This window comes from Monodelphis domestica, chromosome 8 (assembly GCF_027887165.1).
Source record: "Monodelphis domestica isolate mMonDom1 chromosome 8, mMonDom1.pri, whole genome shotgun sequence".
NCBI classification, from domain to species: Eukaryota; Metazoa; Chordata; class Mammalia; order Didelphimorphia; family Didelphidae; genus Monodelphis; species Monodelphis domestica.
In genome coordinates this window covers 45,911,506-45,935,661 of record NC_077234.1, presented here as the reverse complement: position 1 = coordinate 45,935,661, position 24,156 = coordinate 45,911,506, and the positions used below count along the sequence as shown (strand labels likewise).

The following is a 24,156-nucleotide window of genomic DNA, read 5'->3' as shown; positions in this document are numbered from 1 at the left end:
CCCTTTTATGTGCTTATGTCCATATAATATACAACATATGCATATTGTGTGTTATGCATACCATACAGGCATGCAATTTACCATATATGTATATCCTCAGTGGTAGGTGTGTATGCATATGATACATGCTATTGTTACATTAAAAACTGTTATAGGGAAGGTTTTAGGGAAAGGTTTCAGGGAAGGGTAAGGGAAGATAACACTAATAAAATAGACAACAGAGGTATATTCCATTAAAAAGGATAAAGGGAATTGAAGGGGATTTCGGGAAGTACTACTTCTATCAACCCACCCTGGGATCAAATTTAATTAAACCTTAACTTAACTAAAACTAAACTACAAGGGGTTAGGAATGTCCACGGGTCAGCCAGCAGAGTCTAGATGTAACGTCCTCACAGGGGCCAAGAAGGGAGAAGGCTCTCACCATTCACAGTGTGAAGGGGAACACTCACTCAACCTTTTTTTGATCATCCAAAGTCCTTGGCAGCTCCTCAGTTGGTTCTTCAGGGAGACCACTAGGCACACCTTCCAGCCAGACTAGCTTGAGAGAAAGGAGACTTTCCGGCTGCCTTAGAATCCTGACCCAGCCAAGGTCTGTGGAATGTTGATCTTGCACCATCCCAGGCTGCCAGCCCGCATTGCTAAGCCTGCTAGAAATCCTTTCCTACAATGTATAACACATATGTATGTATGTGTGTATACACACACACACACACACACACACACATACACACACACACACACACAAAGGATCAGAAAAGGCTTCGTGTACAAAGCAGTGTTTGAATTGAGCTCCAAAGGAAACTAGGGATGCTAAGAGTCAGAGGTGAAGAGGGGGTGTACCATTCCACATATTGGGGGACAATCTAAACAATTGCCCAGAGCTTTATGTACAAGGATTAGCAACGAAACCAGTTTGGCTAAATAGAATGTGTGTAATGGGGAATGATGTATAATGAGCTGGGAAAGGAAGATTGGAGCCATGTTGTGAAGGCTTCAAATGCCAAATAGAGGAGTTGTATTTTATCCTAGAGCGAATCCACCTCCTTTTGTGTGTTTTCTCCTCCCATTAGATTGTAAACTCTTTGAGGGCAGGGACTGTCTTTCTTTCAATTAATTGTATCTTATCAATTAATTGCATTTAGTTCAGTGCCTGGCACATAGTAGGTGCTTCATAAATCCAGTTTACTGGCCTGGATTAGGTAACAGGGAGTCAATTGTCTGCTTAGAGATCAGGGCATTTCAGGAGTCAATTGTCTGCTTAGAAATCAGGGCATTTCAGAAATTCACAGCATTGATCTTGGCATGCTGGAGTTAGAGCTAGAATGGGTGTTGGAAGTAATTATATATCCATAGCCCCCTCATTTGGCAGTCATCTAGTCTTACAGTTTACAGCAGAATAATAAAAAATCTGGTATCAGACTATGGTGATAGGAAGCCCCTACCTGACTATGTAGACCACCTGGGCACAGATCTTTCTCTGATTATAATTATAGTTCACATATATTTGCAGTTCAATATCAGTAAACCATCAGAGCAGGGGGAAACAATTAGCAAAGTCATTAAATTGTTGGGGACTTCTGGAGGCAGAAATGTTTACTTGCCTGAGTGAGGCTTTCTGCTTTGATTGCCATCGAACTAAAAATAAAAAATACTTTGCAGCATTTCCAGGTACGCCATGGGAGATTTGGGAAGTAGAGTGGTATGGTGAAGGATCACTAGCCCTCAGGCTAGAGGATTTGGGTTCCAGTCCTAGCTCTTCCAGTTGCCATCTGTATGACCCTGAGCAAGTCATATGACCTCCATGGGTCTCACTTTCCTCATCTGAAAAATGAAGGCTCTCAAGGTGGCCTCTGAGATTCCTTCTAGGTGCACACTTGAGGTCCTTGGTGTTCCTGGGATTGCAGCAGATCACAGTTTCAGAATTGGAAGGGAATTCCTCAATCTTTTTTTGACCAACATCTCCAATAAAGGGTCATTCAAGGTCTGCATCTCTCTGATCTCTGCCCAGCTCTAGCATTCAAACAGCTTGCTTCTGGCCAGAGCAGGTTCTCACTTCATCAGTTGACTTTGGAATGGGAAGTGCCCACAAAACCTGATTCATGAATTTGTTTATATGGCTTCCTGTTATCAAATGTTAGCTAATTAGCATAACTTACTGGATAGAGCCCTAGAGATAGGAAAACTTGGATGCAAAACCCGTCTTAGACATTTACTATCTGTGTGACCCTGAACCAATCACTTTACCTCTCTGGGCCACAGTTATAAAATGAAAAGGTTGAACTCAATGGTTCCTGAGGTCTTTTCCAGCTCTCAATGATCTATGATCTATGAATAAAGTAATGAGTCCTCCATCACTGGAGCTATGCAAACAGGGACTGAACAACTACATCTTGGGGATGTGATGAGAAGGGATTCATGCTTCAAGAATATTCCCTGACTTCTGAGGTTCTTCCATCCCTTGATTTGGTCTGTGCTCAACAAACTGCCTGATGTATTAGAGAGATGGTCTCATTTGACCAGCATCTAGAATTGAGTGGGTTGTATGGTTGTAGTCTTTATAGGTTTCTCAAACATTCTATTTCCCTTTCCATGTTGCTAATGAATAATCAACAACTCTGTAATTTGAGTTATAGAAATTTCATCATGCTCCAAATGCCATATTAATAAGTTTTGTAAATAGAGAACAGAGACATAACTGAAAGGGGTCTCAATGGACCTCTGGTCCAACCTATACCCCACCAAGGAATCTCCTCTACAACATGAACACAGCTCCATTTATGGAAGTGTAAACGACAGCTCTTACTTTCCATATTCCTTCAATGGGTATATTTGACAACACCACCTGAATCTGAGTCCCCTGGCCTTACCCAGCCTTTTCTAGGCCCATAACTCCTTGTTTGTTCATTTCAGCCCCCATTTTTGGCCGCCATATTGAGCTATATATACACCTCTATTCCTTGGCTGGGTCTGCCATACTGGATTGGCCATTTCCTGAGGAACCTTGATCAGCCTGACATCTTCCAGGGAGACAACCCCAGAAAAAGAGTTTTCCTTCTTCCATGAAGCTATCCCAGGGGTTTCTGCCATGCCCTAGGGAGTTTAGACAGTTATGTCTTTCTTCCCACAAAGGTGACCTATAATACTGTTCTGAAAAGACACACTTATGGCTTTGACCTTCACGTCTGAAACACCCATTCCTTAAAACATATAAATATATTTACATCATGTCTACGACTATCCTGGATATTGGCTATGGCCCGTCTCAGTCCTGAGATGAATTACTTGTGACATCTCTTCCCTTTGATATAGTTCTATTATGCCTGCTCGTTGGAACCTAAACAGGCTTTTATGTGCCACTGACTGATCTTCAGTGACACTGGACACTGGGAAGGTAAAGACAAATGAAATGGCCTCCCCACAAGGAGCTGACATTCTAATGGGGGAGACTTCACAGGTCTAACTGGCGGGAGCCACAGAACATGGTCCCAGGGCACAGGCAGAGTTGGGGGGTAGCTCTCTCTTCCTAGGATAGTATCCCCCTTGTTTGCTAGTGGGCCTTTCCCCACAATGAGTCAGCCAACTTTACAGCATCTGGCACAATGTGTGAACAGAGAAAGGGCTTGATTGCTTGTTGGATTGTTTAACTGAAAATGAGAAATGAAAGCCAACAGAGAGCTGGCCTTGGAATTAGGAGGATCTGAGTTCCATTTTGCCATGTGATCCTGGCTGGATATGTGACTGGGAACGTAACCTCTCACTTTACCCCCTCCCCCCAACTTCTGAAGAGTCTAAGTTACCCAAAAGGAGCCAGTCTGAAAAAGTGGGGGGAGAGGAATGTTGCAGACTTGTTCAGGGAAGAGCAAACAGACCACTTTGGCTGGAGTGGAAGGTTAGCAAAGGTGAACAAGGAGATAAGGCCATTCTGCAGAAGGCTTGAATGCCAATACAAGGCAGAGTAGAAAAGAAATGGGAAGAGAGAGAAGAGATTGTTGAAGTAATCCAAGCGTGATACCAAAGGATCAAGATCTGGAAGGGGCCTTGGAGTCACAGATTTAGAGCCAGAGGAGATCTTAGGGGTCATCTAGACCAACCCCCTTATTTTACAGATGAGGAAACTGAGGCCCCCCAAAAGTGACTTTTCATTAGGCACAAAGATGGTAGATGGTAGATCTGGGCTTCAAATTCAGGTCCTTTAGCTTCCAAATCCAGGGATCCTGTCTTTAGATTTCACCACCCATCATGAGAGGGCCTGACCTAAATCCAATAAATCACCTATTTCTGGGCTTGCCATGTTTTAACATAATTTTCAGGAAGTTGTTATCAGTAATAATAACTGGAATTTATACAGCCAGTTCATTTAAACCCTGTGAGGATGGGACTTATTGACATCGTTATGTATGAGGAAACCAAAGCTCAGAGATATCACTCAATTTCCCTATAGTCACATAACTAGGAAGTGGAAGAAGTCTTCCTGACTCCAAAACCAGTGAGCTATCCATCATACAGCACTGCCTCACCAGTGACAAAGTTCACCCAAATACCTTTTCATTCTGCCAGCTTCGAAGTAGGAGCCATGGCTCTGGGTAGAAGGACATCTGTGGCTTGGATGGGAATGCCTTCTTTGGATGGGGAACCACCTTCTGCCCTGGAAATAAAGCCCAGCTTAGATCTGATTATGGGAAACCTGTTTGATAGCAGAGTTGATGTGGTTAGAGGAGATGCCAACATCCCAAGGGGCAATGTCGACTGTGAAGGAAAAGTTCCTCTGGACTCGGTAACCGGAACCCTGTGGGTTTAAACATCTCACGATGTTATCTGGAACATGATATCTAGACATGGTGCCAGTCTCCTCAAATCTGATGAACACGGGAGATCCATTAGCACATCTGTCAACTCAGATTCCCATCATACTTCTACTAACAACTTGCATCAAGTTGGCTAGAATGGCTTCTGTCCTAGGACTTATTCATGCCAAGCAGGCAATGGCCATGGCTTGGGCCATCGCCATGAATAGCTTGGAGGAGCATTTTCAGCTGCTGTTAATTAAGGCTAAGAAAATTATCAGGTCCCATTGAAGCTGGCCGTTCTTCCTCAAAGAACCATAAAGGAAACTTGTCTTAATGAATGTACTCATTGTTCATCCTTTCAGTAGGCAGTAGTAACCCTAGTTGATCTTGTGTGCAGTGGTGTCAGTCATGATTGTGGAGGGGCCAGTCCTCTCAGCACCTTCTCTCTCTTCTTACTCCTGGTTTTTGATGGTTTGCTGTTTTTAGGAGTTCAACCAAAGAGCAAACAGAAAATATGAGAGTTCTTGGTGCTAGTTCTGCCTTTGGAATAAATGTCCAACCTTAAGTTTCAATGGATAGCAGCTCATTTTTTTCCCCTTGTTAGCAGCTTTGAAAAAGAAAAGATATTTTACTAGGAGAGGAAACTTTCCAATGAAAGGATTATTAGATGAATTTGTGGTTCTTGATCTTCGTTGTTAGAGGAAGGTGAGAACGGGCAGCATCTCCTTCATTGAAAAGGTTTCTTCTTCTTATAGAATCAGATGTAAGTGAAAAACTTCTGGGGTTGCTGTCATGCTTGATAGATTCATGACCGTGTCTGTGGGATTTCCACTGGGCCCCCAAAGAACAGCATTTTTTCAATCTCTTGCTTAGTTTGTGCTATCTTTCATACCCAATACTTCTTGAGGAATAATCATAATCAGAATAGCTAGTAGTTATCTAGAGCTGTAATAATTGTGAAGTGCCTCAGTTTCCTCCTCTAGGGGAGTGGACCAATTGTTCTCTGAGGTTCCTTTCAGTCCTACATCTGTAATCTGAAATCCTGTGATCCATTCTTAACCAAAAGAATTTGTTGGAGAATTCCTTCCAACTTCTCCTGCGTTGCCATTTTTTCTCACAAGATGGCGGTAAATACTTTAATGTCTCCGAAGGCAAGACAAGTTCTTGGTGCTAGTTCTGCCTTTGGAATAAAGGTCCAACCTTAAGTTAATATCCACTTTTAACTAGAGGGACAACCAAGTAAATACTCATATTCAGTATTCTGTATAAATCCAAACAGCCCCAACTTTCTCTCCATCATATGTAAAAATGAATTTTCAGAGTCACTTGTGAAGGTAAATTTGTTGGGGGATAATTATAGCCCAACAATGCACTTTCTGGGGTTTTAGTGACAAAAGACATTAACCAGTCCTGCAGGTTAATGACAGAGGTAGAGAATCACATGGGCTTTCCCTCAGTGAAGACCTTCAAGTGGATGCTGGATGGCCGTTGGTTGGAGGTATCGATGAAGGCATTTTGGTCAGTCGTAAAGGGTTGAGCTAGTGGCCTCTGAGAGTGTCCAACCCCAACATTCCTTTGGTGATATATAATAATATAAGATTAAAAAAACTCTCCCCCCCCAAACTGAGATGGTGGGGGAGTGCGTGGGGGAAAGGAACAAGCCTTTATTAAGTACCCACTGTGTATCAGACTCTGCTGATTACAAATATCTTTGGATAATGGGGAGTAGAGGAGGGAGGGACCTCTGAAGGCAGGGATCCCCAAATCTCAGGTTTTTAGTGTTAAGAAGCATCTCCAAGTCCATCTTTCCTATCCCATACTTTGGTGAGAATCCCCACTACAACACGCCTAGAAAGAGCTTGTCTACTCTCTGCTTGAAGATACCCAGTGAGGGGCCACCATTTACTTTCCCAAGAAGTCTTCTGGATGTTGGGACAACTCTCATTGTTAGACGTTCCTTTGTTGTTGTTATTGCTGCTGCTGTTTTTAGTTATAATAGTGAGTCTTTATTCCGGGCAAAGGGATTATAATTGAAAAACACACACACATACACACACACACAGTGCCATAACACTGGCATTATAATCTGGGAAGCCACATGGAGCTGTAGCATTGGGACTTCCTGTTAGGAAGATTTTGCTGACTACATCTAGCACACTGGCACATTGTAGGCATTTAAAACATACTTGTTGATTGACTCATTAACGTAAAATCTAAATTGGCCTTTTTTCATCTTCTAGTTCTGGCTTCTGAGACCAAGAGGAACAGCTCTAATCCTTCTTTCCTTTTTTTTTAAATTTTTAATTGATTAATTTAGAATATTTTTCCATGGTTATATGATTTATGTTCTTTCCCTTCCCTCCTCCCTCGCCCTGCCCCCTCTTAGAGCTGATGAGCAATTCTACTGGGTTTCACATGTATCATTGTTCAAAACCTATGTCCCTATCAGCGATATTTGCAATAGAGTGATCATTTAAAGCCAACATTCTCAGTCATATCCCCATCAAACCATGTGATCAATCAGTTGTTTTTCTTCTGCATTTCTGCTCCCACAGTTCTTTCTCTAGATGTGGATAGTATCTTTCTCATAAGTCCCTCTGAATTGTCCTGAATCATTGCATTGCTGCTAGTAGAGAAGTCCATTACATTGGATTGTGCCACAGTGTATCAGTCTCTGTATACAATGTCCTCCTGGTTCTGCTCCTTTCACTCTGCATTCATTACTGGAGGTTGTTCCAGTCTAACTCTCTTTCCAAAGACAGCCCTTCATATTCTGGATCCGAGCTAACATGTCTCTCTCTGCCTCTCCTTGCATTGCCCATTTTTTTCTTCTCCAGCCTGCGTATGCCTGGTTCCTCCAACCAAATCTTATATGTCATGAACTCAAAGCCGTTTACCATCATGGTTGCCCTGCTTGGGATATTCTCTAGCTTATCAGTGCACTTTCTAAATTGTGGCAACATAAAATCGGCCATGAAAAACTATAAGGGTCTCGCAAAGATGAGTCACTTTGCTCTTCTTCAGGGGAGGAGAATGAGGTGTTGGCTGAATGGGCCAATCCAATTCTGTGGCTAGGCCAGCTTATATAAGCTGTAGTACAGAGTATGTGAATGCAGTATGTTTATTGTCTTATTGACCTCTTCATAAGCAATTAAGGTATTGAAGCCTCCCACCCTTAGGATGGGCAATATTTAGTTTATCTCTGGAGGCTTTCTCATTATCTCCATCTCTGAGCCTCCAAAGATCTCCAGCTTTTGTTGAAGTCTCACAAGGGTCCCCCACTCTCCTTTACACCTACATTATCTAATTTCATTGGATCTTCACAGAAACCTTATTAGGTTATTCATCCAGTCAGTCAATAAAAATTCATTTAAGTGTCTCTTACATGCTGGGCACTATGTTATAAAGAAAGGCAAAAGACAGAGCCTGCACTTGAGGAGCTCATAGTCTAATGGGTATGAGTTTACTTATTTTATAGGGAAGGAAAACTGAGGATCAGAGAGGCAGAATTATTTGCTCATGGTCACAGCATCCTAATGTCAAGACACAAATTTGAGCTCAGGTTACTCCCAGCTCCAGATTAAATGCTGGTTCAGTCACTTTTTCCTCCTGAAAATGCTAAATCCATTTCACTAACAACCTTCTCCTCATCACTCAAATGCCTTCCTTCACTCTTTCCTTCACCCATCTCCAATGACAAGGTGGCTCTTTTCCTTGCCAAGGCGATGCTCAAGTGATGCTATTCCATCCCTTTATCATCTCTACTCTCTCCCTTGTCTTCAATCTCTCTCTTTCTGCTGCTTCTCTGTTAACTATAAACCTGCCCATATTTCTCTATCCTTAAAAACCTTCACTGGCCCTACCATTATCACTATTGCTGTCCTAACTCTCCTTGCTTTTGTGGCTAAACTTGAGAAAGCTGGTAACAACTTAGATGAAACATCTGAAACTCATCATGTCTAAGATTGATCTCTCTCACTATCTTCCCCCCCAAACCCTCTCCTCTTCCTAATTCCCTATTACTGTGTGTATGTGTAGGGGTGGTTGGGGGGGACCATTCTTCTCCCACCCTAGATATCATCCTCACTCCTTAGTCCCATTCACCCCATATAGCATATCTATGGCCAAATCCTTTACAACATTTCTCATATGTGCCCTCTTCCTCCAACAAAGCCTTCATCAGGCTCTCATCCCCTCACAACTGCACTGTTGCAGTAGCCTTATGGCCACAAGTCTCTCCTCACTCTGTTCCATCCTCCAATATTGCTAGATCTCAGATCTGACCAAGCCATTCCCTACTCTGTAAACCTCAGCCATTCCCTACCACCCCCAGGATCAAGTATCAAACTTTTGGGCTTTTAAAGCCTTTTATGATGTTGGCTCTTTCCTGCCTACTTTAGGACCTTCCACATGCCCTACAGTCTGGTGACATCAGCTTCCTCGTCCCCCCCCCTGTGACACTCCATCTTCTGATTTCGTCATTGTGATTCTTTGTCTCTAATTCCTGGCTTCCCTTGACTTCTTTCAAGACTGAAGTCAAATCCTACCTTCTGACTTTTCCACTTCTCTTCATTGCTAATGATTTCTCCCAAGATTACCTCCAGCACAGCCTGGTATAGCGTATATGTACCTCGTTGTTCCATTAGAGTGTGAGCTCCTTGAGGGCAGCTCCTTTCATTGTGTCCCCATTGACTAACACAGTCCTTAGCACATGCTAAGTGCTTAATTGATTCCATGACTAACATGAAAATCCATATCAAATTCTGACTCTCCTTTCTCTCTTTGCAGGAGGCCGAGGGAAAGATGGCGCCCCAATCATAACCTTCCCTGAGTTTGTAGGTTTCAGTGAAATCCCTGACGAAGATTTCCTGAATGTTGTGACCTACTTGACCAGCATCCCCAGGTAAGCCAGTATGCTCTGGTCTTGTCCTTTCCCAGACTGCTGTTCCCTCTACTGGTGAGCACATGTTTTCCCTGGCCGAGCATATCCAGCATCTCTATATGTCTGGGCTGGAAGGATAAAGGTGGAATGTTTCTTCTACATCAGGACATCTCTGTTGAATGGGCTGATCACCTCAGAAGATACATTCAATAGGACTTGAGAAAGAATGGAATCACAAAACAAAAATGTTGATAAGTCTTTATGCCAAAGACGCCAGATTTAGAACTAGAAGGAATTTTAAAAGATATCTAGTAATAGATTAAAGCTGCTAGAGAATTTAGCAGTCATTCTATTCAACCTCTTCATTTTACAGGGGAGGAAATGAATCAGAGAGAAGTTAAATGACAACGTGCGGCTAGAAAGTCTCTGACTTTCTATCTGTGACTGTTGTGTTAGAGTGAACGCTGTTGCTCCAAACAATCAAACTATTGGTTCAAAGGGTGTGATTTTTTTTGGTGGGTATATACTTCTGGCTTGCTCTCTCAAAAGATTCTACAGTTCTGCAATTCTACCAGTAATGAATAAGGGAAGCCTTTTTCCTTTCAAGTCTCACCAGAGTTAAGATTCTTCATTTTTAGTTATTTTTGCACAGTTGATGGGTATGAAGTGATGCCTCAAAGTTGCTTTAATTTACCTGTATTCCCCAGTAGAATATAAATTCTTTGAGAGCAGGGATTCTTTTGCTTTTGTCTTTGTATTCTTGATGCCCTCCCTCTTTCAGTTTTTAATTCGCTTTTTTTGGGAGAGGGGAGTAGGTACTACACCATAGTTTTGGTGTATTCTGTGGGACTCCCTTTACCAATGTAGACTAACAACTACTTGGCACTTACTGTCTTAGAAGGAGCTATCAGAGGGTCCTGAGATTTGAAGAGAAACCAGTATATGTCAGAGGTGGGACTTGAATTCAGGTTTCCTTAACCCAAAAGCCAGCTCTTCCACATTTTATAGCTCTCCTTCCACATGCTAGTCCATTTTCTTTTTTTAACCTTACCCTGTCAGTATCAGTTCTAGGCAGAATTTCAGAGTGGAAAGAGATCACAGCAGTAACCAAATGCAATACATGATGTGAGGGGGAAACACTGACTCCAGAAGAGCAACTGGGTTCAAATCCCACCTCTGTGATCTTGGCCAAATACTTGAAGAAAGCTCTAAAGTTCAAACCCACACACCCTAATCTCCTCCCCACTTCTCTCCGTCTTTCTCCCTCTCTCTCTTTAAACCTTTACCTTCTGTCTTAGAATCAGTACTGTGTATTGGTTCCAAGGCAATGGGGACTAAGTGACTTGCCCAGGGTCACACAGCTAGGAACTGTTTGAGGTCAAATTTGAATCCAGGACCTCCCTTCTCTAGGCCTGGCTTTCAATCCACTAAGCCATCTACCTGTCCCACTCCCCTCCACTTCTTCCAACTGCCCCCAGGGAATCCTTCTCTGGACATATTCCAGTTCATGAATATCCTTCCTAAGATATGAGTTCTAAGCTCTAGAACGATAACACCAGGTGTGTCAAGAGAAGTACTTTAGGCTTGTAAGTGGCCAAAGCAGATAAATAGGAGATGCACAGGCACTCTTGCCCATCACACTCTTGATTCATATTGAATTTTTTTAGGGTCCAAAAAACTCCCAGATTTTTTTTTTCACATGAACAGTCACCCCACTAACTCCCACTATCTCATTGTTGTGAAATTGTTCAGTTTTGGAAAGGGGAGAGAGAGAGAGAGAGAATAGTCAGAAGATCCCAGAGGTCTTTCTACAAGCAGGGTGGTGTCATTAACTGAAGTAGGGAAGTCTGAAGGAGGAATTTATTTGGTCTAGACAAACAAGAATATTTGATACAAGTCAAGTTTCAGATGCCAAGGGAATATCCAAGTAGAAATGTCCAGTGGACAGTTGGAAATTAAAATGAAATCCATATGCAATCTGGAAGTGAAGAGATAAGTTGTGCTCAAGATAGACATTTCCCAGATGTTTGTTTGCCCATGAAGGTGACAGGTACCCTCATAGTCTTGGTCCAGGCTGTCTCCTCTGCCAGGGATGCTGTTTCTCCCTACCAATACCTCTTAGACTCTCTAACTTCCTTTAAGTGCCAACAAAAATCCTATCTTCTGGGGGCAGCTGGGTGGCTCAGTGGATTGAGAGTCAGGCCCAGAGATGGGAGGTCTTGGGTTCAAATTTGGCCCCATACACTTCCCAGCTGTGTGACCCTGGGCAAGTCACTTAATCCCTATTGCCCTTACCACTCTTCTGCCTTAGAACCAATACCCAGTATTGATTCTAAGATGGAAGGTAAGGGTTTAAATGGTTTAAAAAAAAATCCTACCTTCTGCAGGAAGCCTTCCCCAACTCCTCTTAATTCTAGTACCTTCCCTCTGTCAAATTTTTCTTATTTATCCTATGCTTTATACATATTTGTTTGCATGTTATCTCCTCCATTAGACTGGAAGCCCTTTGAAGACAGGGGTTGTCTTTTGCTTCTTTTTTGCATCTCCAGTTCTTAGTAAAGTGCCTGTTGTATAAAACTTAATAAATGCTTGTTGATTGATTGAAAGCATGAGAAATTAGAGGAGTTAATGGAAGGAGAGTTGTGAGAGAAGCAAGAGAATCCATCCATCCATCCTTCCATTGATTCATTCATTCACCCATCCATACATCCATTCTACAAGCATGTACCAAGTGCCATGCATGGTACTAGGCTGGACATTTAAAGGAATAGAGTGATTTTTCTTTAAAGAAACACCTTACTTTCTGTCCTAGTAACAACTCTGAGACAGAAGGGCAAAGCTGGGCAGTTGGGGTTAAGTCACTTTCCTGGGTCATACAGCTAGGAAGTGTCTGAGGCCATATTTGAAGTGAGGAGCGCCTATCTCCAGTCTGGTGTTCTGTTCACAGAGCCATCCAACTGCCTCAATGGAATACAATCACAAATGGGACATAGTCCTCGCCCTCAAGGGTCTTATAGCCTCAGAGAGGAGAGGATAGAAAGTTTGGGATCCTCTTTAGGCTTGTGAGTAGCTAAAGCAGAGAAATTGCCATTATATTTTTGAAGATGCACAGGAATGCCTCGAGCACCCTTGTACACTGTGGGCTAGTAGCAAGTGAAACCATTTCCCTATTCTGCTGTAGGCATGGGAACTGAAGGATTGTTTGTCCCTGTCTTGGTCTCAGTCATGAGTTCGAGTTGAGTCACTGAGTCTCATCTCCCCAATACTTGGAATCAACTTTGTCCTATAACAGAAAAGCATTAAGTAACTCTAGCCCTAGTCCAAGTCCCAAGACAAAAGGAAAATCTGTCCATCTTACGGAAATGACAAGGAAACTTTTAGATTAGTGGAGTGGTAGAGAAATATGCTTAAAATTCATGGTCAGATAGAGCTTTGTTGATTTACTTTACAGGGTAGCCTTTGTAACAGAGTTCTTTTTTTTTTTTTTTAACCCTTACCTTCCAGCTTAAAATCAGTACTGTGTATGTGTTCCAAAGCAGAAGAGTGGTAAGAGCTAGGCAATGGGGGTTAAGTGACTTGTCCAGGGTCATACAGCTGGGAAGTATCTGGTACCAGATTTGAACCCAGGGCCTCCCATCTCTAGGTCTAGATCTCAATCCACTGAGCCACCCAGCTGTCTCCCAAAGAGTTTTTCATAACAAATGCTTTCTTTGATTTTTGTTCACAAAACAGTCACATTTTACAGCAAAAGGATATGAAAGTTCCAGGATGGTCTATTATGTAACAATGAGCAAACAAATAGTTTAGTTAATTTGAAAACTTGAATTAAGGGAATTTAAAAATATAACTTAAAAGAACCAAATTATTTTGGTAATATAACTATTAGTCAACGTCATTGCTTTTTACGTAGTTTGTCTAAAATTCTGAATTATGCTTATTCTACACTTGAATGAATTTTGCCTTCCAATTAATTGATGAATGGGTGTTGTTGGGCAAGTCACTTAATTTCTGGACCTCAGTTTGCTCCTCATTAAAATAGGCAGGAGCACCAAATTTGGATGCATGCCTATAATGTCTGGCTGAATTTGACGGGTCCATTGAGCTCAGGAATTCTAAAGTAAATAGGATGTCCTTATTAAATCTGGGACCAATAGGTTGAGTCCCCAGAAATGGGGGCAAGTAGGAAGCTATCAGGCTTCATAAGGAAGAATGAACCAGCCCATGGTAAAGCTTCCATGTGGGTAAGTATTGGGATCCTGCCAGTGAGTGGCCATTGCCTTTCCAAACTGAGCAGATAGGCAGAGCCATTCTCAAAATATAAAGTGAATAAAAAGCAAAATGATTGTGTATGGGGTATTGGACCAAATGATCTCTACTCAGTCAATAAGTACTAACACCTACCACATGCTCTGGGGATAAAGCAGAAAGAGAAAATCATCCCCTACTATCAAGGAGCTAATAGTCTAATGGAAGGGGAGAGACATATATGAGAACATAGAGCATAACTATAAAGTGAATCAATACAAATCTATGCAAAAGAGTTAGACATCAGGTTTGGAACAGAAGGTACTATCAGTTGGGAGCAGTCAGAGAGGGTTCACAGTACATGAAAATAGTGCCTGAGCTACATCTTAACCAGAATTTAAGAACACCTCGAGGGACCCAGCTTCATCCATTCATTTAGGGCATTTTTTTCCATGCACAAGGCAAAGAAAATAGATAAAACTTTTATTTCAGAGTAAAAGTTACAACATTCTTGCATTGAATGACATGCCTGGTCCTTCCAGCATTAAAGGACACTCTGAAGTGGAGATAAGGATCAATTGGGTTCTGGACAGAGAGGATGGCCAGTCCAAAAGCAGAGCGCCCCAGTCTGGATGGATTGCAGACAGTGAGGAAGGACAGTACTGTGCAGTGAGGCTGGAAAGATGGGCTGAGATCAGTTCATGGAGGATGTGTGAGCTAAACTGAGTACTTTACCCTTGATTCAATTGTCGATAGGAAAAGCCACAGAAATTGCACTCCTGACTTGGTTTCTAGTCAACTGGTTGCAGGCTCATTTTTCTCCCCCATCCCCATTATCCTGGGAAGTAGATGGTGATGGGCATTTCCTAGGTGAGACAGAAGATGCCTGCATCCAAGATGTATTGTGGAGGAAAATATGGACCCAAATCTGACTCATAGACTTTAAGATGAGGGGAAAGTGGCCAGGTTGTAAGCAGAGATGTCAGGGCAGTGCCAGTGTTCACATCCTTGGTTTGATGAGGACAGAGCTTAATTTGCCTGGAGCCCTGGACTTGGAGAAGAGTTGGTCCTTGTCTATCAGTCCTAAGAGGAAAGGAACAAACCCCAACAAACTAAAGCCACCCAATCATGTTCCTAAAGGAGCTGTTGTTTTCCTTTTCAGGGTGGTCCCATATTCTTGTATTCTTTTTCCTCACAGGGACAGCTGGGGGTTTCTTCTAGTCAGCCAGTTGCTATCTGCTGTATAATTTGTTAATTATATCCCAAACTAATCTAGAGACAGCAAGAGCACTCTCTTTGGAGTCAAAGGACCAGGGATTTAGTTAGCCCTGCTTTGAGGGCAGCTTCACTTCCCTGAACATTGGGTTTCCTATCTGTTAGATGGGAAGGGAACACTGGTTGTGAGGTATCCACTCTTATTAATGCCCAACTCCCAATCTGCAGCTGGGTTTATGACAATGGTAGTCTAACTGCTTTTGGTTAATATTTCTCAAAAGTGGCATTTTAAAAAAATAGGTTTGATCTATACTCTTTGTTTTAAATTTATTTTTCCTCTCTCCCTCTTCCACATTCCCTCCCTTACCAATCCATCAAAGAACCAATGCAACAAACATTTTTACAGTACAGTAATTGCAGGAAATACTTGTTCCACCCCCCAAAACCTCTCCCTCAAGATTGAGTTCTTCTTTTTGTAACAAAGAACAATTAAGCAAAAAATGACTCTGGTATGCAATGTGATTCCCTCATAGTTCCGCTTCTGTGGCATGAAGAGAATTTACCTTTTGTGGGTACATTGGGTACAATGTACTGGGTACATTGTTCTGGTGGTTCTGTTTACTTCTTCATGCATCAGTTCATGCCCATTTCCCCATTATATTTAATTCTTTGAAATTTATATTCAGCTCATTGAGTTTTTATTTCTCCATTCTTGGACCTAGTTCCCTTATCCAGTTGTGTTTTCATGGCTAGAAAATGGTCTAAAAAACAAGACTATGGGGGTAGCTCAGTGGATTGAGAGCCAAGCCTAGAGACAGGAGGTCCTAGGTTCAAATTTGACCTTAGCACTTCCCAGCTGTGTGACCCTGGGCAAGTCATTTGACTCCCATTGCCTAGCCTTGACTGCTCTCCTGCTTTGGAAACCAACACACAGTAACGGTTTAAAAAATAAACTAAAAAGCGAAGCTATCTCATCATCCAGACATTATTTGGATTGTTTTTAATTTATTCTTCCACTCTCTCTTTTCCTCATTTCTTCCATACCATTCCATCAAGGAACCAATGCAATGAACATTTTAAAAGGGGGTTTATGTTATTGTTGTCTCCCTTAATTTTTTTTTTTAAGGTCAGTCCTTCCACCTCACAGGAATATATAGACTCCCCACAGTAGTGACTGTTAATATGGCCTAATGGTTAGATAGCTGGCTTCAGAGATAGGAAAACCCAAGCCTTGCTTCCAACACATATTGGCCTGGGCAAGTAGCCTTATCTCCCTGGATTTTAGATAACTCTCTGAGAAAACAAGTTTCAGAGAGGGTACAGGCTTGGCTCTGCGAGTTCTCTCTCTGACATCACAGGCCCATAGCAGGCACTTCCCAAAGGCTAGCCTCTATCCCTTTCCCTCCAGTGCATCCCCCCCCCCCCCCCCCCTGCCCAAGAGGCGGAGATGAAGAGTGTGTGCCCAGCACTGTGTGGAGAGAAAAGATTGTAAAGTGCTTAAAGGGGAGGAATGTATAATGAGCTGGAAAAGTAGGTCACATCCAGGTGGTGAAGGAGCCCCACAGACCGTCGGGAAGGGAAGTGATGTGGTGCCCCACAGCAGCAAGAATTTCCATTGTGATTCTTAGGTAAATAGAGGCGGGGTGGTTGGACCTTTTATTTAGAACTCTCCTCCCCTCCCCCCACTATCTTTGACTGCCTTAGCAGACTAGGGCTGTGCTGATAAGCCTGAGCTCTGGGCTATAATCCCTGGCCTAAAGCGCCAGTCATGCAAGAATTCCCAGGAAAACTCATCCCACTCATTCCTCCGCTAGCCTTGGGCTGCTGGAGATGAGGAACAATGGATTTCCGATGAATGAAGCCCCTTCCGGGACCTAAAGCATACTGGAGAGATAAGGGGCTGGGGCTGGCCGTACCCGGCCGTACCCCGCCGTACCCCATCGTACCCCATCGGAGTCCTGGTCGCTGCCGCTGCCGGGCCCTCCTCTCTCTCCAGCCGGGCAGGGCTCCCTCCGCTGTTTTTGTCTAAGAAGGAGGGGGGCTCCTTTCTGAAGAAAGGGTTAGTTGTTGCGGGGTGCAGAGGAGAACCCCTGAGGTTCGGGAAGGATACCTCTCGCAAGACCCCAAAATTTAGCTTTAAAGTAAAGAGAGGGATTTAGTAGTAATGTTGAATTTTCGGCCAGCAAGACAGCATGAGTGGAGCCCCGAATGCCTCCATTCTGGGGGTTTTATATTCTTCTACAGCAATGGGGACATAACCCTGGAGCCAGGGGTTGGGGAGGAGGTGAGCCGAGGGCGTGGGGGTGGTTCTCCGGGATGAATGAATGAGGTGTGTCCCTTTGTCCATCTCACTGAGGGGCAATCAAAGGAGGGTGATCTCCGAGGTCTGGTGCTTTGGGTGGGGAGTCCCGAGGGCCTGGGGAGCAGAGGGATTTCCGGGATAATAGCGTGCCTGAGTGTCTGGGGGTACACTGCCCCTGCCATTACCCACCAGGGAAAATTAGAGGAATGCTGTAGATGCTTGTGACAGTCACTGCCTTCCACGACAGCTCTGGCAGATTGGCATCAACGAGTCTATGCAGCTTGCTTCTTGCTTGTCCAGACTGCCTTAAGTCCCAGTGACCTCCCTGGGGCTCCGAACAGAAAACACTCCATTGCCTGACTCTGGGAATTTTCACTGACCATCCCATAGCCCTGGAATTCTCCCTCCCCCCCCCTCCCCCTTATCAGCTCTACTTCCTGGCTTCTTCACATCTCCAGATAAATCTCCACCTTCTCCAGGAAGCTTTTCCTGACCCCCCCCTCCCCCGCTTTCCTCTGAGATCATTCCCCACTTAAACTGTGAGCCTGGAGAGCCGGGGCTCTCTTTGTCTTTGTTTTTGCCCTTTCTTTGTATCCTCCATGCTCCACCCAAGGCCTGGCACCGAGCAGATGCTTAACAAATGCTTGTTGGCTTAATTGGATGGGGATCTCTGCAGCTGTCCTGGCCTGTCCCACAAAAAAGGGTATATCAGGAGCAGCAGGGTTGCTCAGTGGGTAGAGAGTCAGGTCTAGAGATGGGAGGTCCTGGGTTCACATCTGGCCTCAGATACTTTCTAGCTGTGTGACCCTGGGCCAGTCTCTTAACCCCTATTGCCCAGTCCTTCCCATTCTTCTGCGTTAGAACCAATATGCAGTATTGATTCTAAGACAGAAGGAAAGGGTTTGTTTGTTTTTTTCCTTTTTTTTTAATGCATCATTGCCCTCTTTGGTAGGGAACTATCCTGGAAGTTTTCTGTAGATTCCACTCTTCTTGGTATAAAGAGGTTGAGGTATTCTGGGTGATGAGTCCACAGGGAACCCCAAGGTCCAGAAGGGTAAAGATTGATGTACTTCAGCTTTAATATCTTTAAAACACTTTAATATCTTTAAAACAACAACTTGTTCAGGTCTTCCATCAAAGCAGGAGGAGTTCTTGTTCACCAGAGACATTGAGGCTAATGGTCCAACCAGCCCTGGGCTTTTGCATCTCTATTTCTTCCCCCTACAGGGGGTGGTACTCCCTCTGCTTCCTCACAGCCTCTGCCCAAGTCCTCATACTGCCAGAGCTTTTTCTTGGCTAGCCCCACCCCAAGCCTCTTCAACAATAATAGAATGAGGGCTCTTGTTAGGTTTGGGGCCAAATATTGGGAAACAACTATTATATTCCCACTGAGTCTTCTCACCTCCATACTAAACATCCCCAATTCTTAGGACCTGGTCTTAAGTCTCTTCCTCATCTCTGTTGCCCTTCTATTTTATCAATGTCTATGAATTTCTAGGGGCATCTAAGTGGCACCATTGATTGAGTGAAAGGCCTGGAGTCAGGAGTTCAAATTTGACCTCAGATACTTGCTAGCTGTATGATCCTGGGCAAGTCACTTCACCCTGTTTGCCTTAGTTCCTCATCTGTAAAATGTGTTGGAGAAGGAAATGGTAAACCACTCCAGGATCTTTGCCATGAAAACCTCCAAAGGGGACATGAAAAAATCAGACAAAGACTGAACAACAGTAACATGAATTTCTGGCTTTGATCTGGTTTCCCTTGTTCCCAGTAGGAAAATTCCTGTTTAGCCTTGCAAGGCTGGCCCCTCCCATTCCTGTGAGAGAAAAGGGTATTTCTGCCCCCCTCCCCCTTCCCAGGTACCACTTCTTTTTTGATGACCTAGTCTCTGGCTGAGGAAGTGTCTTTAGGACCACCCTTTGCCCCAGGACTCCTTTTATCTGATTATTTACAAGATTTATTTGATGAGTCTGAATTGTCTTTGTTTTCTCCAAGCTCTCAGCCTGGAGTAGTTGATCCAAGCACTTCATCCTCCCCCTTTCAGAGCTGTGAGAAGCTGTAGAACTAGCCTGGTCAAGGGCAGTTAGGTGGCTCAATGGATAGAGAGCCAGGCCTAGAGATGTTAGCTGTGTGATCCTGGGCAGGTCACTTAACTCCCAATTGCCTAGCCCTTAAACTTCTGTCTTAGAATTGTTATTAGGACAGAATGTAAGGGTTAAAAAAAATAAAACTGGCATGGTCTTAGCATGTCTCTCTTCCTCTTGTCTCCCCCAGGTTGATGACGCAATCTTTTAAGCACTTAATGATGTGTCAGGTACCATGCTAAGCACTGAGGATGAAAAGAGAAGCGAAAAGGGAAAGGCAGCCCTTGCCCTCAAGGAGCTTCTAAAGTAATGGGGAAAGAGAACCCATAAAGAGAGGAGGAAAAGGGTACTTGGGAACAGGCTCAGCAGCAAAGTCCTCAAAGGGAGAGCTACAGCTGGGAGAGGAAGAGACACAATCTAAGTCCATCTCCAAACTGAGGACCCCCTTCAAAGAACAGGAGCTCCCCAATGGGTAGAGGAGTCTGGCATGAGAGAAGCCAATGCAGGGTGAGAAGGTGCCAGAGACTGGGGAAAGCTCCAGCAGGAGAGGCCACGGAGGCAGGATTTATCTGGTGGGGCTCTTTCTCTGTTTCTTTCTCTCTCTCTTTCTATTTCTTTGTCTCTTTCTATCTCTTTCTCTAGCTTTCTCTTTCTTTCTTTCTTTCTTTCTTTCTTTCTTTCTTTCTTTCTTTCTTTCTTTCTTTCTTTCTTTCCTTCTTTCCTTCTTTCCTTCTTTCTTTCTTTTTTTCCTTCTTTCTTTCTTTCTCTCCTTCTTTCTTTCTTTCTCTCCTTCTTTCTTCTCTCCCTTAAATTCTATCTTAGAATTGATACTAAATATTGATTTTAAGGCAGAAGAGGAGTAAGGGCTAGGCAATTAGATTAAATACTTACCCAGGGTCATATAACTAGTGAGTCTGAGGCCAGATTTGAACCCATGAAGATAAGTCTTTCTGACTCCAGACCTAGTCCACTATGCCACCTAACTGTCTAGAAAGTACTTTTACATGGATCATTTTATTTGGGCTTCACAACCCAGTAAAGTAGATGTTATTATCCCAATTTTTGCAGGTGACAAAACTAATACCTAGAGAGTTTTAGCAATTTGCTTAGGATCAACTAGCCAGCAGATGTCGGAGATGAGATTTGAACCCAGGTCTTCTTGATATCTGGTCCACACTTCATCCATGATGCCAGACTCTTTGGGTACTAGTTCAAAGAGTGTACTTGTATGTAGCCAATGTTTCAGAAGTTTCCCCTGACATGAAAAATAATAGAACCATAGATTCAAAGTCAGAAGGTACCTCAGAGATCATCTAGTCCAATACTCTCATTTTGTGGATGAGGAAAGTTAGACCCACAGAGGTTACATGACTCCTCTATGGTCATACAGTGGTAGAGCTGGGATTTGAAACCATGTCCTCTGACAGTAAAGCCATTGTTCTTTTTCCTGCCTTCCTAAAAGCCAGGGGATCTCAGGAAGATCTTTTATTTATCTAAATTATTTCTGGTTAACCCTGTAAACTTCCATTTCTGGTCTTTTCCCAAGGTGGTCAACACCTCTTCTTCCAAGCACTCAGAAACTAGAGCCATTTTGTTTATACAATAAGGACACAGAAAGGGCCCAGCCAAGCCAGTTGAGAACCCCTTCCTCCTTCCAGTGGGCCCCCTCTATCATGGGCATCTTTCTAGGCCCCCTGGCAAAAGGAAGATCTCTGGATTTGATCTCCCATATTGGTTCTACTTTTTTGAACTCCCATATTACTTCTACTTTTTCTGGGTCCACTTGGGCTGGCTCTTTTGCTTGTCTCAAGATACTTCTTAACAAATTCCTTCCTGACCAAGGGAAGGAAGGGGATAGAGCCAGCTTTCTGGAGAAGAGAACTTAAGTCTTTGCAAAGCCCAGTATCTGTACTTAATATTTCATCCCTAAAATTAGAAGTCTCTCTTAAAATCAATAACACTTAAGAGAAGAGGAAAAGTCAATGAAACCATATAGAAGCTTTCTGGGAAAACACTTAGGCTTCATATTATTAATTATTGTTGCTGAACTCAGCAGAAAGAAAAAAAAGCTATTGACCTCTAATGAATTCATTAATTTATTCTTTCTAGATGCTGGTCTATAAGCATTGTAGATTCATTGATGACAAACCTAATGTTAATTTTTTTTTAACTTAAACCCTTACCTTTCTGCCTTAGAGTCAATACTGTGTATTGGCTCCAAAGCAGAAGAGTGGTAAGGGCTAGACAATTTTGGGAGTTAAGTGACTTGCCCAGGGTCACACAGCTAGGAAGTGTCTTGAGGTCAGATTTGAACCTAGGACCTCCCATCTTTAGGTCTCGTTCTCAATCCATTGAGCTACCCAGCTGCCCCCCTAATGTTCATTTTTTAAAACAACTATAACTAGTGTCTGAATTCCCAGCTCTTGTTGGTCAGAAGAACACTGGTCTGGGAATCAGGAGCTGTGAGTTTTATGCCAGCTTTAGCGTAAAATAGTCATATAACCTTTCTGAACCTTAGCTTCTTCACCTGTAGAACACGAGAGTTGGACTAAATATTCATTGAGGTCCAGGGGTGTGCTGGAGCCAGCTCAAACTGTATGTTAAAATTTTCAGGGTGAGCATCTACACCTTGGAAATCAGCAAATGCAACAAATCAGGTTTTGATTTATTGTTTTGTTAATGATCTAGACTTTAGAGAGCGATAGAGAAAATGTTAATAATACAGATTGACCTTGAAAGTGTGACTTGGGTCTTATTGTTAAATATTTACCGGTATAATCCTGCTAGATTATCTTCCTGATGGAGCGTTCTATGACACCTTAGAGTCAATCCAACTCTTTCCTTTTCTGTCATCCTCCACCACCCTATCAGTTGTGTTTTATTTTACTTACCATCAGGTGTCTTTGAATTTATACCCTTCTTTCCACTCACAAGGCTGCAACTTCAGTTCAGGCCTTTGTCACTCCCTTTAAAAAGAGTTTCTTGGGGGGGGGGGGGGGGCAGCTAGGTAGCTCAGTGGACAGAGAGCCAGCCCTAGAGATAGGAAGTCTTGGGTTCCAATGTGACCTCAGACACTTCCTAGTTGTGTGTCCCTGAGCAAGTCATTTAACCCCCACTGCCAAACCTCTTCTGCCTTGGAACCAATACACTGTATTGATTCTAAGTCGGAAGGGAAGGATTTTTTTTTAAAAAGAGTTTCTTATTTGACTTCCTTACCCTTAATTTCTTTCTTTTCCAATCTATCTTCCACATAGTTGCTAAGTCATCTTTCTGTTGTAGGTGTCTGACCATGTCACCCTCCAGTTCTAATGTAGCTTTCTTACTCTTCAAGGCTCTCTCTTTTTAGTTCTGCCTCTTACAATCCCTTTGCTTAACTCAGGTCTCACCCCCGTCCCCCACCAGAAACCTTTCCCAATCCTACTATTTGTCAGGATTCTTCTCCAGAACTGTATTGTATTTATTTATCTGTTTATATACTATATCCTCTAGGAAAATAAAAGCTACTCGATGGCAGTGCCTAGAAATAGCAAGTACTTAATAAACATTAGTTAGATTTTGAAAGCTACTCTTCCTTCTGATTTCATTGACTCCATCATTGACCCAGCCTCCCCTCTTCATAACTTAAGAGTTATCTTTAAATCTTCTCTATCCTTCACCTCTCACATTCAAACACTTGCCAGGTCCTGAGAGTTTCAGGACCACAATATTTCTAGTATCTGTACTCTATTTTTCTACCACCAACATAGACCATCGCTCCTTACTGCCCTTTAGGACTAGCATTATAGGGTCATCAGTTTAGAGTAGGAAGGGACCTTCTAGGTCATCTAGTCAAACCTCCTGATTTTATAGGCAAGGAAACTGAGGTCCAGAGTTTAAATGATTTAGTATTGCAGAAGTTTCCTAAGAGATATTTGCTACTTCTACTCTTGCCCAATTCCAATCTATTTTTTATGTCATTAACGGGATAATCTTTCTTAAACAAAAAATTGGTTATGTCAATCCTCTGATCAGAAGTCTTCATTAGATCCCTATTTGCCTTCTGGATAAAGTTCAGACTCCTCTGTTTGGAATTTATGGCTTTCTTTTTTTCTTTCTTTTTTTTTAACTTTTAAACATTTTTTTATTTGTTCATTTTCAAACATTATTCTTTGGAAACAAAGATCATTTTCTTTTCCTCCCCCCCTCCTGCCACCCCTCCCACAGCCGACGCATGATTCCACTGGGTATCACATGTGTCCTTGCTCTGAACCCATTTCCATGTTGTTGGTCTTTGCATTAGGGTGTTCATTTAGCATCTCTCCTCAGTCATATCCCCTCCACCCCTGTAGTCCAGCAGTTGCTTTTCCTCGGTGTTTTTACTCCCACAGTTTTTCCTCTGCTTGTGGATAGTGTTTTTTCTCTCAGATCCCTGCAGATTGTTCAGGGACATTGCATTAACACTAATGGAGAAGTCCATTACGTTTGATTGTACCACAGTGTATCAGTCTCTGTGTACAATGTTCTCGTGGTTCTGCTCCTTTTGCTCTACATCAATTCCTGGAGGTCATTTTCCAGTTCACATGGAATTCCTCCACTTTATTATTCCTTTGAGCACAATAGTATTCCATCACCAACATATACCACAATTTGCTCAACCAT

General features: G+C 42.9%; 1 protein-coding gene across 1 annotated transcript in view; it reads left to right on the top strand.

Moving 5' to 3' along the window:
- MCF2L2 (MCF.2 cell line derived transforming sequence-like 2) overlaps positions 1 to 24,156 on the top strand; it is a 306,817-nt gene that overhangs the window by 32,048 nt on the left and 250,613 nt on the right. Inside the window, exon 3 of the mRNA XM_056808456.1 lies at positions 9,579 to 9,693. Within this exon, the coding sequence (XP_056664434.1) occupies positions 9,579 to 9,693 (115 nt within the window). The remainder of the gene's footprint in view (positions 1 to 9,578; positions 9,694 to 24,156) is intronic.